The 17,272-nt window shown below is 54.6% G+C and overlaps 2 protein-coding genes across 2 annotated transcripts in view; one reads left to right on the top strand and one right to left on the bottom strand.

Moving 5' to 3' along the window:
* The first annotated feature begins 376 nt into the window (after window positions 1–376).
* Window positions 377–13,694, top strand: Tacr2 (tachykinin receptor 2). Its single transcript, XM_047553721.1, has 5 exons — window positions 377–1,290; window positions 4,869–5,063; window positions 9,218–9,371; window positions 10,396–10,592; window positions 13,483–13,694. The coding sequence occupies exons 1-5, from the start codon at window positions 899–901 to the stop codon at window positions 13,691–13,693; spliced, it is 1,149 nt and encodes a 382-aa protein (XP_047409677.1). The 5' UTR covers window positions 377–898; the 3' UTR covers window position 13,694.
* A 515-nt stretch (window positions 13,695–14,209) lies between these two features.
* Hk1 (hexokinase 1) overlaps window positions 14,210–17,272 on the bottom strand; it is a 73,875-nt gene continuing 70,812 nt past the window's right edge. Inside the window, exons 17-18 of the mRNA XM_047552598.1 lie at window positions 16,606–16,839; window positions 14,210–15,126 (exon numbers count right to left, since the gene is read on the bottom strand). Coding sequence (XP_047408554.1) covers window positions 14,982–15,126; window positions 16,606–16,839 — 379 coding nt within the window. The 3' untranslated portion in view covers window positions 14,210–14,981. The remainder of the gene's footprint in view (window positions 15,127–16,605; window positions 16,840–17,272) is intronic.

Here is a 17,272-nt window from a genome sequence, read left to right as displayed (position 1 = left end):
CTGATCATCCCACTAAGACTTCCTTTTTAGAAAGATTAAGAGATTTGCCCAGAGTCGCAGAACCAGGCTCAGATTGACTCTGGCTCCCAAATATGTACTCCAATCACTTTCTAGACGCAGCTCCCGTCCCAGGCTGAGTGTAAACACCTCTGAGGACTGTGCCCTTCATGCCAGCTCCTCCCGGGCTGCGCCTGTTTCCCCAGGCCTCTCGCCCTGCCTCGCAGGCAGTCTTAAATCTTTCAAGAGACAAGGCCCGCCATCCAAGTAGGGCGTGGGATGAAGGCAGGAGAAAAAGCCCCACCTCACAAGCAGGCAGTGCCTCTGCCAAGGCCCTCGCTTGCCCTGGGAAGAGCAGCTGGGGAGCAGCGGCCATGGCTGTCAGCTGGTGGGCCCCCACCCTCCTGCACCCCAAGGCCTGGAGAGATGACCTGCTGCACCATGGGCTGTGGATCCACAGACCCCTGTCCATGCCTCTCATCTGGAGCGTTTCCTGAAGAGCATTAGGAGAGACCTGGATTCAAGTTCTGGCTTATCGCCTCGGTGGTCACATCCTCCCGTGGACTCAGTCTTTCAGTGAAGAGTTGACTGAGGATGATTTATGAGGATGTCTCTTGCTCTGGCACCAGGATTTAAATTCTAGATGTCCAGGAGACTAGAGAGGTCTGGCCCGGATGCAGGAATCTGACATGATAATAGCTTGGCCGGGCATTCTGCTCAGCCTAACTCATCTTCGCGACGTAGGCGTGGCCCGCAGGCTGGAGTGGCTCTCTTGGCATCTGGTCCTCTCTCCGCCCCTCTTTGCCCCCATATAGCCACACACCAAAGAGGATTTCTCTTCTGTAGCAAATCCGGGAAGAGGGGTGAGGCCAGGCCCCTTGTCCCAGACCCAGCCACGGCCATGGGGGCCTGCGCCCTTCTGACGGATGCCAACATCTCATCTGGCCTCGAGAGCAACACCACGGACATCACAGCCTTCTCCATGCCGGGCTGGCAGCTGTCACTGTGGGCCACAGCCTACCTGGCCCTGGTGCTGGTGGCTGTGACGGGCAACGCCACGGTCATCTGGATCATCCTTGCCCATCCGAGGATGCGCACGGTCACCAACTACTTCATCGTCAACCTGGCCCTGGCTGACCTGTGCATGGCCGCCTTCAACACGCCCTTCAACTTTGTCTACGCCAGCCACAACGTCTGGTACTTCGGCCGAGTCTTCTGCCACTTCCAGAACCTCTTTCCCATCACAGCCATGTTTGTCAGCATCTACTCCATGACAGCCATCGCTGCCGACAGGCAAGAGGGTGACCGGGAAGGCAGGGAGGGCATCTCGCTTTGCTGGGGCTCAGACCCGGTGACTCCTGGTCCCACAGCAGGTTAGGGGAGAACCCAGGGAACCGTCTCGCAAACCTGTCGTGACTCAGAGCTACAGATCCGGGAGACAGGGGAACTGTGGGACCCAAGCAGGTAGAGTTGAGGTTAGACTCAGGAAGCACTGTGCTCGAGGTGGCTGTTCAAGGGACCTTTGGACTGCTCTTCACTGGAGCTGATCTTTGCTCTGGTGTCTTTGCATCACCACAAGGAAATTGTTCACTTCGTTTTCCTGTTTCAGGTAGATTAAGTGACGGAAAAGGAAGGTTGTTTTCCTGACGCTGCTCTCGAGGGCTGCAGGCTGTGACTTTCTGAGGAGGGGCTGGGGCAGTGGAGGAGTTGGTGCTGACATTGTCTGGTGTTCTTTGAAAGCTGTTTGGGGCCGGCAGGGTTCCTCGGGAGGGGGTGGAGGACTTAGGTGCCTGGGGGAGTGTGGTGAGGACCAAAGGCCACCAGGAAAGATGCAGGAGTGTGGGGGGAGCAGGGCGGAGGCCGGGACCCTCAGAGACACAGAGACCTCATCAGGATGGCTTGCAGGGTGTTAGTTTCCCCACTAACCCCACCCCAGCTTCCCCAGCAGCCACTGGTGGCTCAGCTGTAGCTGTTTTACTGTGGGAAATAGAAAGACATTTGGGAAGTTTTGTTTCCTCTAGTTAAAAATGAAAGGTTCGAGCACGATTCATCTAAGCCTAACTTCTAACTCTACACCTGGCGAAACCAAGGCTGGAGGTGTGTGGGATGGCTGAGGTCTGCCAGCAAGTCACCAGCAGAGCCAGCAGCATGGAACCCAACCCTCTGGGCTGCTGGTGCAGGGCAGAGTCCTGACAGCACCCACCACCCAAGCACCCTGACACCTCCGGGTATCTCTGAGTGCCTCCGAGACACGAGGGTGGGGGAGGGCCACACACACTAGTGGAAAAAGAAAATTTCCAAACTCCTGGCTTCCCAGAGCTTCCATTTTAAAGGATGAAGATGGGTTGAAAAGGTCCAGGTGGGAACCAGGAGGCCAGACAGGAAGCCATTGAATACTAATCCAGGCGAGAGACGGGGACAGCTCAGATCAGTTGACCAGAGTGGAAACTCCTTCATTCATTTCTCTGTTTCTCCATTTATTTAGCAAATATATACCAAGTGCTTCCTGAGTACAGATATTTTTCTGGGCATTTGGGAGAAGAAGAAAAGTAAAATAGGTAAATGTGCCTGTCCTGGCAAGAATTTGAATCATAAGCACACGAATCAATAAATTCTATGTTGTATTTTGAGGTCATGAAGGCTATCAAAAAATATCAGAGATTGGAAAGGCGAGGCAAGGTGGGGGGTGCGGGTGGGGGGGCAGGTTGCCATGTTAGACAGGCATCAGGAGGGGCTTCATTGGAGGGTGGGACCTGAGCCGTGAGTGGGAGGGGAGGGGGAACGAACTCTGGGTGATGAACGTTCCAGGCAGAAGACCGGATGGAATGCTCGCTGGGCAGTGCCAGCGATCACATAAGGCCCAAGACACCAAGGTGGGAGCCTCCCTGCTCCGCAGGGGCTTCACAAAATTTGAGGCCACACCTTCTATTGTCCTTGCCTTGTCCCAGGCTTGGATTCATGCAGGACAGAAAGATCCAGAGGTCACCAGGTACCAAGGTCATTTCTGATCAAAGTAAAGGAAATAAGTAAATAGGAATAATTACATGCTCAAAGTCCAAGCTCCTGTAAGAGTCAGAGGAGGAGGTCAGTGTCGCAGGACAAGAAGGTAGGACACTGACCATCACCTAGTCCAAGAGAACCTAACCTGTGACTGCAGACCACAGGCAGAAACCACAAGGTTCGTGAACTTGTGTGGCAACAAAAATGTAGGCAGCAAGCACAGTTTGTGGGGACTCCAGCAGTGCCTGGGGCTTTGTCACCAATGGAAATCGTAGGTACTTGTGGGCTGGGGGTGCAGCTCAGTGGTACAGCACTTGCCTAGCATGGGCAAGGCCCTGGGTTTGATCCCCAGAACTACAGAGAGAGAGAGAGAGAGAGAGAGAGAGAGAGAGAGAGAGAGAGAGAGAGAAGGAAATCATAAATACTTGTGTTGTTACAAAAATCACTACACAAAATGACCATAGGTTCCAGATCTGCTGCTAGATCTTGTTGTTTAGAGGGTTAATTAAGAAGTACATCTATTACAATGTCCCAAAATTATTTTATATTTGATAACTGCACTTCAGTATGACTGATGCTTTTTGTAATCTGGGGTATTATAATTTATTCATATAAAAATCTTCTTCTAGCCAGGTGGAGTGGCACACACCTGTAATCCCAGCAACTTGGGGGGCTGAGGCAGGAGGATCGTAAGTCTGAGGCCATTCTCAACAACTTAGCAAGACCCTGTCTCAACATGTAAAAAAATAAAAACTTTTGAAAAAGGACTGGGGATGTGGCTCAGTGGTTAAGTATCCCTGTGTTCAATCTCCAGTAACCCCCACCAAAACTTTATTCTAAGGAAGAGTCCATGGGCTTCACTGGACAGCAACAGGCCCATGACACAAAGAAATCCACTGATCAAGTCTCACCCCCTCCTTCTAGCGAGGAGGAAACCAAGGCCCAGGTCACACTGCAGGTTGGGGGCTCAAGGGGGGAAACCATGTCCGTGGTGGATGGTACCCTTTGGATCCTTTGACCTCGAAGAGGCAAGCAGCTCACCTTCCTCAGTCAGGGCTCTAGACCCTTGTGGCTGCTGCCCACCAGGCCCCAGGACCCTCCTACAGTGGTTGCACGTGTCCTGGGAACAGGGGACTACACAACCCAGGAGCACACAGCTCGACCAACCAGGGCTGAAATTCAGGTCTGCCTCTCCCAAGCTGGCTGTCTGTCCACTTCTCCAAGCTGGTCACATAATGTGGAAATAGAATAATCGCTGCCTAAGACCACTGGGCAGCGGGCCCTGCACCCCACCAGGCACAGGGCTGCCAAGCAGCAGCACCAATCCCCCAAGTCCCCCAGAGAGAGACAGGAGTTGAGCTGAACCTGCTTCCAGCCGACTTCACCCAGCAGGTGCGCAGGTGTTGAAGAACACAGAGGAAGGAGGAGCTGCAGACCGAGACGGGAGAGAAGCCCCAGAGAGGACCCCACAGGGCTATTTCATGACCAGAGAGAGCCTGGAAGGCTCGGGAGGCAGTGAGAGGAGGCTGGACAGCGTGTTGGTCTTGTGCAGAGGCCTGGAGTGCCAGGTTTCAAGGTTCGGGCCTGCGCTGCCCAACGTGTGGCTATTGAAGTTTAAATTAAAATCTAAAGATCAGTTCCCCTGACGCCTTGGCCATGCCTACAGTACTCCCCGCCGCGTGTAGTCAGTGGTTACGGGGCAGGGTGGCATAGTGTAGGACATCTCCAGGTGGCTGTGAGAGTCTCCGGCTCCACTCTGCAGAACTGGCACGACTCCAACACCCGCAGCAGCGTGTGGACCGGGTAGGGGCGCCAAGAAGGGGACGGGTGTGGCAGGAGGGTGTCACCTCTCCCCTGTGCTCTGCCCACAGGTACATGGCCATCGTCCATCCCTTCCAGCCACGGCTCTCGGCCCCCGGCACCAAGGCAGTTATCGCGGTCATCTGGCTGGTGGCCCTGGCCCTTGCCTTCCCCCAGTGCTTCTACTCCGCCATCACTGTGGACGAGGGCGCCACCAAGTGCGTGGTGGCCTGGCCCGAAGACAGCAGGGGCAAGTCACTCCTCCAGTAAGGCGTCCCAGGGTGAGGGGAGAGGGGCACAGGGCATGTGCTCGTGTGTGCATTCACGTCCGTGTAGCGTGTGCTTGTGAGTGTGCACGTGACTCTGTGAGTCCAGAAGGGATTATGTGAGCACGTTTATACCAAGGAGCCTCAGCAATGGGTACACGCCCCTGTAAACCCAGCCTAAGGTGAAGATATCTTAAGTAGAAAATGCATAAGACGCCTAACCTCCTGCACATCCTAAGACGGCACCTTGTAGAGTGGCCCTTGTCACCCCTCATCATCACAGAACTGACTGAGAGCTGTGTCCTGCTGCTGCTATCCAGGGTTCTGAGATCGTGTCACATGTCACTAGCCCAGGAACAGATCTGAGTCAAACTTCATCGTTTGGTTTCTACCAAATGCCTATCACTTTTGCATCGTCATAAAGTAAAAAATATCATTTAATCAAAACACAAGTCGGAGTCGGGTAGAGTGGCGCATGCCTGTAATCCCAGCGACTCAGAAGCCTCAAGCCTGACTCAGCAAGGGCGAGGCGCTAAGGCTAAGCGACTCAGTGAGACGCTGTCTCTAAGTAAAATACAAAATAGGGCTGGGGATGTGGCTCAGTGGTGGCGTGCCCCTGAGTTAATCCCCAGTACCCCCTCCACAAAACAAAAACAAAAACAAAAACCAAGCTGGGTGCCCTGGTACTAAAAGTATCATTAACGGCCAGGCTTGTTCTCAGCACTTAATTTTATTTATTTATTTATTTTTTGCCATACTGCCACCTGAACCCAGGGGGCGCTTTACCATTGAACTACATCCCCAGTCTTTATTTTGAGTCTCTCAGTTGCCCAGGCTGGCCTCAAACTTGCAATCCTCCTTCCTTGGCCTCCAGTGGCTGTGATTACAGGTGTGCCACCACATCCAGTCTGTTCTGAGTGCTTTACACATATTTACTCACTTAATTCTCTTACTATTATAATAATTAGGATAATAATAGTATGTATTATTAAATACTAGAAAAATATTAGAATAATATTAGAACGTATTTTATTGTTCCATTTGGGGGGTGAAGAAACTGAGGCACTGAAAAACTAAATAGCATCTCCAAGACCACACAACTAGCATGTAGTGAGACAGGGTCTCCACAAGGCCACCCTGCTGCCTAGTAAGATGTGTGTGTCCTGAAGTAAGGACCATGTACGTATGCAAGTGGCGTGTGTGGTTCTACATGTCAGGTGTTTTTAGGGTGCCTGGGGCCTGCCTCCTGCTGAGGTGGGCACCCTGGGCTGAGGGGTGGGGTTAGGGAACCCAAGCACGGTCCAGCTGCTGCATGACCCTGGCTAAGTCCTTTGCCAAATCTGAGCCTGTTTTCCACGGTTCACACGATGTGGCTTTGTGATCCCCAAGTTAGTAGAGGAGGAGTCGATGGAGACTTTGGAGTTAGAAGCCAGACCTGTGTCGTGACCTATTCCCTCATGGCTAGAGAACGCGTAGTCATTTAACCTCTCTGAGCCTTTGGCTCCGTCTCTCTAAAAGGGGGATTAGTAATAATGAGATCACCTACTTGAAGCCCCTAGCCCTGTGCCTGACACAGAGCTGATGCCAGAATGTGGTGGTTTAAAGATGGGACCAACAAAAGCAAACCTGGAGGTGGCATGTCCAGTCCAGCAAAGTCCCAGCTGCCCCAAGCTGGCAGATGAGCACACTCTAAGTGGATGACTTCCAGGTAACCATGGCAACACAGTTCCCAGTCTCCTTTGACACTCCTCCTGCACTACCCACCTCTACCTGGGCCCCATATGTCCTGAGCATGTGCCAGGAGAGGGGCATTCCATGCCACAGAAGACACCATCCCAATGAGAGGATTGCTACTGGGGACTGGTGGTCTTGAGAGCAGGATCTCTCAGCCTCCACCCTCCTGCACCCCACTCTCACAGAGGGTGGAGTCCATGGAGGGGAAGGAGAGCAGTGGAGAGCAGAATGTTTGGGAACTGGCCACTGGGGGGCAGAGTTTCTCCACCTTAATAGGGACTTTCGCCTCGCAAGGGGAGCCCGGTAAGAACCAGCCCTCTGCTGGGGGAGGGGGGGCAGGGGAGGTGAGTTCCAGTCTTGATGTGGGCAACAGGGAAAGGCAAGAAGGCAGGGGTGGGCTGGGAAGGCTTTACTTTGGGGTTGTGTGGAATTCTGATGGAATTTGGAGGAAGCCTGATTCTGTGTGAGAGTAAGTGTTTGGGGGTGGGAAACCCTCCTATTTAGAGACTGAGATGGGGGTCCCATCCTCACAGGCTGACACCTGGGTGTGTGTAGGAGTCAGATGAAGTACCAATGCCCCCTCTGGGAAAAAACCCATTTACTCCTAAAATTAAGATACAAGAAGGACAGTCAGCCTCTGTGGGGGGCGGGGGCCTCCCTGATTTGGGCACATTCTAGAAGGTGTTCCAAAGCCCCTCAGTGCTCCCTTCTGTGTGGGAACCCAGCCCAGGGTGAATTCCTATCCTGTACTATGTCCCTGGAAAAGAATAAAACGTTGCTCTCACATGAGAAGGACAGAGCGTACCTGCTCATTTGACAGATGAGGAAACTGAAGCTGAGGGAGAAACCTGGCTTGCCAAGATCACGCTTTCAGTTAGGGCCCCATTCTGACTCCACAGCCTCAGGGAAAGGGAGAGGGTTTGGATCTTAAGTCTGTAGAGCTGATTCCTTTGAAACAGACTTCTGCGCCTCTCTGAGACCGTTTTCCCACCTGGCCACCAAGGCAGGTGGCCCTGTTGATCCTCAGGGTCTTTCTAGCATAGGCACTCTGCAGGGTGACAGGAACCTGGCACTAGCTCCTTCCCCCCTCCTACCTGCTCAGTGATGGGACTCTACACGCAGGTCCTACAAGGGGATCGGGGCCTCTGGGTGCCCCCATACCTTTTGTGATTAGCATGTTTGCCAAAAGAAAGCAAGTGAAATTCTAAACGCGATGCTTTAGAAGAGATTTGTCAGAGTCACCTTCTCCCTCCCTTGGGCCGGTGGCGCCTCCTGAATGGTGCCCTGCAAGGCTGGCATATGCTGGGTGGAGGAGGGACTTGGGAACCCCTCAGCTTTTCTAGTAAGAAAGTGAAAAATCCACATGGCAGGACTGGGGGTCTCAGGCCCATTCATGGGATGCTCCAAGGAGCCCCTCTGCAGCCCTGCCTGGGAGGCAGTCCTCAGCCTGCGGCATCGGCAGAAACCAGAGCCGGGGACGCACAACTCCTGTACACTGTCTTTCCAACAGGAAATGAAAGTCGACACGACCCGGTGTCCTCCCTGGGGCCTGGGTAGGTAGCCCTGCAATGGTGGTCTGGGTCACTTCTTGCTCCAAGGTGGGCACACAGGTGTGTGCTGGCACAAGCACTGTGCCTAACCAAAGCTGATGGGCGGGAAGCAGACAGTGCAATGGTGTGTGCCTTGATAGGGATGCAGGGACAGGATGGCACCTAGCTAATGCCAGCAGTTCTCTCTACACCCAGTCATAGCGTATATACATAGTCGAGCTAATAATATGGGCATGAACATGCACACGCATGCATGTGGACATTCAAATACCTATGTGTGCACTTCAGGAATACCAAATTGGGGATTTTTGTTTTGTTTTGTTGTTGCTGGGGATTGAACCCAGGGGTGCTTAACCACTGAGTCACATCCCCAACCTTTTTTTTTGATATTTTATTTAGAGACAGGGTCTCACTGAGTTGCTTAGGGCCTCGCTAAGTTGCCTTGATCTTGTGATCCTCCTGCCTCAGCCTCCCAAGCGGCTAGGATTACAGGCGTGTGCCGTGGCACCGGGCCCAAATTGTCAATCGTGATGGGAGTGAGACAAGGAATTTTGCTTTCTCCTTCCTGCTTAATGGTGCTTTACATTTTAAGCAAATTGTTAACTTTTTTTGTTCCTTTTTTTTTTTTTAAGTTCTTGTGTGTCACATGAAGTTTGTGGGACTAATGCTGGTGACCCTTTTGCAAGGAAGCCCTCTCCTGGCACAGGTGCTAGCCAATGTTGCATTTATTTTTGTTTATATCAAACCAACCACAAGATGATTTAGGGTAGGACTGCAGGGCAAAGGCCACAGGGTCCCCAGAATGAGCACAAGTAGACACTGGCGTCGCTGCGGGCCACCGACTGTCCAAACTCCTGGCTCTCCCTCCAGGTACCACCTGGTGGTGATCGCCCTCATCTACCTCCTGCCCCTCCTGGTGATGTTCATCGCCTACAGCATCATTGGCCTCACACTCTGGGGGCACGCTCTCCCACGACACCAGGTCCACGGTGCCAACCTGCGCCACCTGCTGGCCAAGAAGAAGGTAGGCGCCAGGAGCGGGCGGGCCGTGGCGGGTGGGGCACCCACCTAGAGCAGTCACCCTTGCCAATTCAGAAAACCCTCAGAACCAGCCAACAAGACTTAGGAACCTGCCCTTATGCCAAGCCTGGGGAGGGAGAGGGAATCCTTGCTCCCCAGTAGGTGGATTGGCCTTTGGTCTCTGGGCAAATATAACCTTGAGAGAACTTCCTGGAATGTTAGAGGAATCTGGAAATCCTAAAGCCCCACGGAATTTCAGATACCTCCAAGACTCTTAAAATAACAGAATCTTAACATGTTAGAATTTTGAATATTGGAATGTTGAATTTCAAACGAGCCCTAGAAGCACACACGGAGGCACCGTAGATTCTCAGAGGACCCTCAAAGGCTACAACTACTGACCTCAGAGGTCTAGAGATCAGACTGCAGTCTGGCTTCTTCAAGTTTGTCTCTGATTAGAGACCTGCCAGCACGCCCCTTCCCCCACCACCCATGGGGTGCCATCGTCTGCCATCCCTGGCTGGCCTGCATCCCTCTTGGGCAGTGCAGGGGTGTGGGCCAGCTGTTGGGGGTTGGGGTCAGGGACCTGGTCCCCAGGCAGAGGTGGGGGTCCTTGGTTGGAGCTCACTGGCAGACACAGATCCCAGGGAGGCAGTAGCCTGGGACCCCGGAGCTGGTACAGGCCCCCCTGCCTCAGGTGGGCTTAGGAGGAAGAGCACCTCCTCTCCAAGCAGAGGGCCTGTTCTGAGGAAAGGGAGGTCATTGAGGCCATTGGGCTGGCTTCTAGGAGTGAGGCTTTCAAGGTAGGACAGCCATTGGGCAGAGGGGCCAACCTGAGTAAAGACTCTGAGGAGGGGGATTCAGGAGATCTGGGCGGCAGACGCTCCAGGGGACAGAGGCAGAAGAGGTAGGTAGGGTCTCATGGTGGAGGGCCTCCCAGGCTCTGTGAGGGGCGCCCCATACCTGCCCTGGGAAGGTTAGGGCTTGGGACTTGGGCTGAGGAGTGACCTGAAGCTCTCCTGGACCAGTTTGTGAAGACCATGGTGCTGGTGGTGGTGGCGTTTGCCGTCTGCTGGCTGCCCTACCACCTCTACTTCATCCTGGGCAGCCTCCAGGAGGACATCTACTGCCACAAGTTCATCCAGCAGGTCTACCTGGCGCTCTTCTGGCTGGCCATGAGCTCCACCATGTATAATCCCATCATCTACTGCAGCCTCAACCACAGGTGAGCTCCGCAGGACGCGGCCCTTCCGCTCCCAGGTCAGGACAGCCCCTCGGGCTCCCCCGCACGGATGAACCTCCACCTTGTTCCTGCCGGAGACTCTCCCCTCCCACCCAGGTGGGATGTCATCCTCCAGGTCAGCCCTAGCTGAGTCCCACCTCCTCCCCAGAGCCTGGCCCCCTCACCCAGGCCTGAGTGCCCACTGTCTCTCTGCGGCGTCTTCTGGGGTCTATGTCTGGGACAAGGAGAAGCCAGAAGGCGGAGCCAGAGAGATGACAGGAAAGGCAGGACAGAGACTGGGAAGAAGAATGAGGCCGGTCGAGGAGGGAGGGCTGACTTCCGTTCTGATATTTTTAAGAGTTTCCTCCCGAGGACTTGACCTGGAGCCAGGTGAGCAGAACCAACCTGGCATATGAAGCACTTGAGAGGAGGCTGGGGGCCGGGATGGGGGAAGGCTGCCCCCCAGGGAGATCACAGTGGGCTCTCCTCCTCCAGAGACCCTCAGGGAAGGGGGCCCAGGATCCCACTCTGGACTAGCCACTGTCTGGGTCTCCCAGCCCTTTGCTTCTGGGGAAGAGGAGTCTGAGAGGGGCCATACTTGCTCTGGGCCCCCTGGAGAGGTGGGAGGTGACGGCCAGGCAGGAAGTGCTGTTGGCAGAGCAGGCTTCTGACTTTCAGCCTGGGAAACCCCTGGAGCGGGACAGGTAAGAGGAGAAAAGAGGCCTCACTCTCTTGGCCTCAGTAAGATTGAGGTTGTCTCTGAGCCTCTTTGGTCATGTCTTTTATCACCTCCCTACCCAGGTGTCCAGACTAGTGCCCATTGGGGTCTCTTATGCTCAGATGTCCCACCCCGCTGGGGTAGGCCAGAAGGAAGTGGAGTGTTTACTGGGTGCCCAAACCCTCTAGCTCTGAGAGGTAGATAATAGGAGAGAGGTAGACACTACCCCCATTACACAGATGAGGAAACTGAGCCCAAGAAAGGAAGGCTCTCCTCAACCCCCACATTAACAATGGAGTCAGGACTCTGCTCCAAGACCTGTTCTCTTGTCCCCTATCACACAATTCTCTTTCAAGAGACTGATGGGAATGAGAACTTGGAGACGGGAATTGTCACATGATAGAGGGACTACCAGCACACCGTGTCTGTGTGTTGGTCACTGTCCTGCTCCCCAGCCACACAGTCCCCTGGACTCTGAGCAACATCCCAGGGCTCTGCAGTTTCCTGGAGTCCCCTCTGAATCATGCAGAGATATGTGAGGACCAGCTTCCACGCAGGCCTGGTGCTCCGGGGAGACTCTCCATTCCTTCAGATAATGCTCACCAAGTGGTGACAGAGGCCTGGCACTGTGCCAGGCCCTGGGGACCCACCAGTGAATGAAAACAAAGATTGTTTCCTCGGGGAACTGATGGTCTAGTGGGGTGAGACAGACTAGAAATAAGGATAATGAGTGAGTGAGTCACAGTGTGACAGGAGACAGTGCTGTGGAGTAAGCCGGGGGGCAGGCGGAGGGCACATGTGCGCAAGGACCCAGGAAGTAGGCCCAGGGTGCCATTTTGCATCTGGCAAAGGATTGAAGGGTGGAGTCAGCCCTGCAGACTGGGCAAGCATTCCAGGCAGAAGGAACAGCTGAAGGGCAGCCTCGGGGTCAAGGTCAGGACTTGGACTCTAAAGTGGGGAGACTCAGGGCTCTGGGCAGGGGAGACACATGCTCTGACCTTTCTGAAGAACCAGTCCAGCAGCGGCACTGAAACCAGACCAAAGGGGAAGGGGCGGGGAGGTGGCTTCAGGGAGGCTATGGCAGTAATCCAGGCTAAAGGTGGTTTCAACGGGGGTGAGACATGGTTGGGGTCCGGATGTTGCCAATGGAATTTGATGGACGGGAGGTCACCTGTGAGAAGAAGTCAAGGATGACTCTCGACAAGTCCTTGGCCTGGGCGGTCAGAAGGATAGAGCTGAGCTGGGCCAGATTGGGGTGGGGGAGAGCCGGGAGCTGGCTTGGGCATGCTGGGTGTGGGTATGAGTTAGAGGCCGTGAGGCTGCGAGAAGAGGACCCCAAGCAAGGCAGGCTCTTCTGGAACAGGAACCCCACAGCTCAGGAAGAGACGGCGCAGCTCACGCTCCCTGGCATAGCCCGACAGGGTTCCATTGACTTCTGGCCCACTCTGAGCAGCGTGTTCTTTCTGCCAACCCATCTGCTTCCTCTGAACTCCAGTTTAAGCTTATAACCTCAGTGCTGCTGGGGGGACAGTTATTTCTTAAGCATATGGACCCGAACTTGGCACCTGTGAATTTTCCTTGATAGAAAGCCATCAGGAGAATCCCTATTCCACCAGCCTTGCCAGAACCTCAAGTTTTTAAACGCTTTGAATGCTATTTAAGCTAGTTACAAGACAAACAAGAACATCCGCTGTGCCCTTGAAATTATACTTGGTTTCTTCTCGTTTGTAATAACACATGGTCTAAGTCAGCTTAACCACCCACTTCAGTCCCTAGATCAAACTCCGGAATACTTCTCGTTGTTTCCTAAAATCAAATCCATTGAAAAATGCGTCTCTTGCTGGCCATGGTACTGCATGCCTATAATCCTAGCAACTAGGGAGGCTGAAGCAGGAGGATTGCAAGTTCAAGGCTAGTCTGGGAAACTTTAGCTAGCCCTGTCTCAAAATAAAGTAGAAAAAGAGCTGGAGTGTAGCTCAGTGGTAAGGTGTCCCTGGGTTCAATCCCTAGTGTCTGGGGAAAAAAAAAAAAAAAAAGAAAGCAGCTCTCCAGAACCCCCTGAGCAATGGGAATGGGGGCTATTCTGGAGGGGAGATAGTCACCTGGGCCTGGGAGAAGTCACACGACAGCTCTTGTACCCTTAACTCCCTGCTCAAATTGACCCTCCATCCCCAGGTTCCGCTCTGGATTCCGCCTTGCTTTCCGGTGCTGCCCGTGGGTCACTCCAGCTGAGGAAGATAAACTAGAGCTGACTCCCACTCCGTCCCTCTCCATGAGGGTCAACAGGTGTCATACGAAAGAGATTTTGTTCACAGCTGGGGACATGGCCGCTTCCGAGGTTACCAATGGGAAGGCTGGGGTGTCCCCAAGAGGGGAAGCCTGCTGAACTCTGAAGCGTTGTGCCTGGATCCAGGGCTCACTTCCTACAGATGGGACCTGGGAAGGAGGGGGTACAGCGACCGTGCCTCCCTGGCTGCCTCCAGGTTCCAGGTGTGTGGGAGCGGGGGCGCAGTTCATCGGCCATCTTGAGGCTGGCAGAGGGGGTGGTGCAGGACCTGCAGGGGATGGGGAAGGATGTTCCTCTCATCACGCCCAACCATCTCTGGAGGCCAAGTTCTCCCTTTCCTTTGTTTTAACAAGTGTGAGGGGCAGGTTGCAGGACAGCAGAGTCCTTTCCCATCTCTCAGCCCTGGGGAAGGGGCACAGGATGCTGGGATTTGAGGCCCGGGCAGAGCAGATGCTGGAGACCAGGGAGAGGCTGCTTCTGTGATCGTTTGCAGGGACGTTACATTAGTCCTCATGCCAAACCAAGGCGGGGCGCTGAAGACTGTACTCTTTATTTTAGACTCTCCCAACCCAGAAAGTCACAAAAGTCCCCGCGTGTGGCTTTTGCCACACCCTCCTCCCTCCCCAGCCACCAGGCACCACTCGGCTTTTGAATTGGTACAAAGTTTACTAGGTCATACAACATGGCTCACAAAAGCGATGGGAAACTCCAGGGATGCGCGGCTTGCGGGTTGGTTCCTTTGACCCAAATGGAGACAAGACACTTTCCCACGGGACTGCCCACCTCCCCCCACGAGATCAACAGAACGCAAGACTGTCACAATGTGGTTAGGACCGGTTCCGTGGACACACGTCAAGTGGCAAGGACACACGCCGCTGGGAGGCCAGGCGCCGCGGTGGGGGCTGGGACGGGAGCAAGCGGTAGCGCCGCGTCCGCGCTTGCCCCTCGGGCTGGGCCCCGGGCAGGGGCAGCGTCCGGCAGTGTCTGCTGGTGATAGTACACTTCACGCAGGGCAGGCGACCCCAGGGACGGGCTTCGGAGGCCACGGGCCTGTGGGAGGGTGTGGCTTTTCATCAGAGCCCTCGGCCAGCTCCGCCGGGGGCGCCTGCGGGAGGAGGGATGCGGCTACGCTGCACACGCGGGGACGCGCGACCGGGTGGAGATCAGATCATGCAGATGGCGGGGCGGGGGGCCGGGTGAGAGACCATCGACAGCACACGCTCTAGGTCGTTCCCTACGAGACACGCCGGTAGTTGGACTGCTTCCTCCCCGCCGCGGGGTGGCGGGCTCTGGCGCTGAGGGCTCCCAGCAGGGCTGGCCGAGAGGAACGGGGGTCGTCGCTTTGAGAGAGACCTGCTGAAGGGCGCCGGGCTGGGGTCCTGTGCTCTTAGCAGCTCAACTCTCCCCGCAGCCTCACGCCCACGGCCGTGATAAGAGCGGCCCCTTTGCCGCTGCCATCTTCCGACAGGAGGAAGGACACGTTACACTTTGGTGACAGTTCCTTCACGGTTTGGTACATGATTCTGGAGAAGCTGGAACAGAAAAAAAAAAATAGGAAAAGATAAGTGGTGGGAAAGCGGAAGAGACACCGGTCCACCTGAAATCAGGAAAGCACCCCAAAATAAAGTGGATGGGGCTGCTTAAAGTAGGAAGGCAGAGGTGCAGCCAATACTGTGAGCACAACTTCCAGAAGGAGGTGCAGCTGAGAATCCCCCAACCAGCTACTCTGAACGGTTTATGAGGCCAAGAGCATGAGGAACACATTCAGACACCCCCATCCCGGAGCTTGGGGCTCCTGGGGAACCTGAAAACCAAACAGGACGGTGGGGTCTGGCAGAGACCACTGAGGCAAACCCGCGCTGGTCAGGTGCTGGGTGACAAATGTGACCCATCCCCAGCAGCCATCCGCCCAGCAACTGTAGCCAAGAGAGGCAGCACCCCAGGAAGGGACAGGCTCTAAGCAAGGTGACTCCAGGCATTTGCATTTTATGCTAAACATGAAAGACAGGCCAGGCTGATATGTCTGGGACAATGGGGTTCTTAGAGGAACTCCCATTTATTGAGTACCTACTGGTGCCCCATACTTCACAGACATAACTAGCTATTGTGCCATGAGAAGACAGGACTGAGAGGAGCTGACCAAGGTTAAGCAATGCAGCATGGCTTCTGAAAGACGGAGCCAAGGTCCAATCCGAGAGGACACGGCTGCAAGCCCAGGTCACTGCCTGTGTGCTGCCCCGCGAGGGCAGCTGAGAGGTGGAGAGACAGGTGAGGACGGAGCAAGACCCGAGGCCTGAGGCAAGCTGGTAATATCTCCGTGGAGTTGGGTGAGGTTGTTTTTAAGTAGGGTGACCTATGGCCCAGTTTGCCTACAGTCCCAGAGAAAGGAGTAGCAGCACCATGTTCATGATCAAAGTACCCCCAGTGTAGGCACGGTCACTCTGCTCCTAAGAGCCAGGCTTTGGAACATACAGTGGATCAAAGAGCAGATGGGGTCACATGTCCTTCACTGGTACGGGATGTGAGACACTTTACCCAAAGTAGGCCACTCCCTGCCGCAGAGCCCAGGCCAGCACTGCCCCTGCCCTTCCATGTTTGATTTTACAGAATAAGACAATGGGCCCTTCTCTCCCTTCCCAAATGTCCTCTCTAAACTTACCAAGCACAGCCTCCCAGCTGGTTGCCCCTGGCTAGGTGGAATGGGCAAGTGCACCCCACCTGCACCTCAGTGGAGCCCAGGAGAGGCAGGGAGAGGGTCCTGCCACGCCACGCCACGCCACGCCACTGTGTGAGAGCTGCTCAAGTGAAGCCCTTCTTCACTTCCCAAGGACCAGACTCTAGAGCTGCTCATCATCTGGCCCCAACCCCTGTCCTGTCCCCACACTCTCAGTCCCAGGCAGCTGTGCCCAATGAGGACTTTCCAGAAGGGACCCACACCCTGAAACCCCATAACACTCCTGGAAACTGGCCACCCAGCAAGCTCTGCCCAGCCCACCCGGAAGCCCACTCACTGAGGATGGAGCTTGTACAGCGTCCCGTCCACGCCCACCGTCACGTTCAGATGGTCCAGCCCTCTGTTCTCTCGGATCTTGTCCACCACAGCCGCCATGCCGGCACCGCACAGCTGCGCAGCCCTCTTGGACACCACCCCGCACACGGTCTTGACCAGGATACTGTCGTCACACGTGCTGTTCAGACCCAGCTGCTGGAGGATGGCCCGGACCTGGAGCAGCGCTAATCGGTCACTGCAGTGAATAAAGAAGCCCGGGGGCTGGATGAAGCAGGGCCCAGGGTGGGCACCGAGTACAGGGACTGGCCCCAGGTCACTGCACTTATCCCTGAACATCATGGTGGGGACTTTCCCCTTTAAAATAAAATTTGTTATGTGAACCCCAAGGTATTGCACGTTAAATTATAGAAACTTGGGCAAGTTTGACAAATAAAAATGGAAAAATAAAACCATCTGCAATCTCAGCACCCAGGAAAACGCTGTTGACATCGTGACACGTTTCTCTGCCATCTGTTTCCCAGATGTCATCGCACCGTGGTGCCGCTCTGATGATGTGCAGAACAGGACCGCCCTTTATACATGCTTTTTGGAAATTTTTTTCCCCGTGTGATACAGCTGAGCATCTTCCCACAGTCCTCAGTCCTATCTGAGGACAGGTTTGGAAGTGG

Source organism: Sciurus carolinensis, chromosome 5, assembly GCF_902686445.1.
Source record: "Sciurus carolinensis chromosome 5, mSciCar1.2, whole genome shotgun sequence".
NCBI lineage: Eukaryota > Metazoa > Chordata > Mammalia > Rodentia > Sciuridae > Sciurus > Sciurus carolinensis.
The sequence above is the reverse complement of the archived record's forward strand: the minus strand, read 5'-3'. Positions and strand labels throughout refer to the sequence as shown.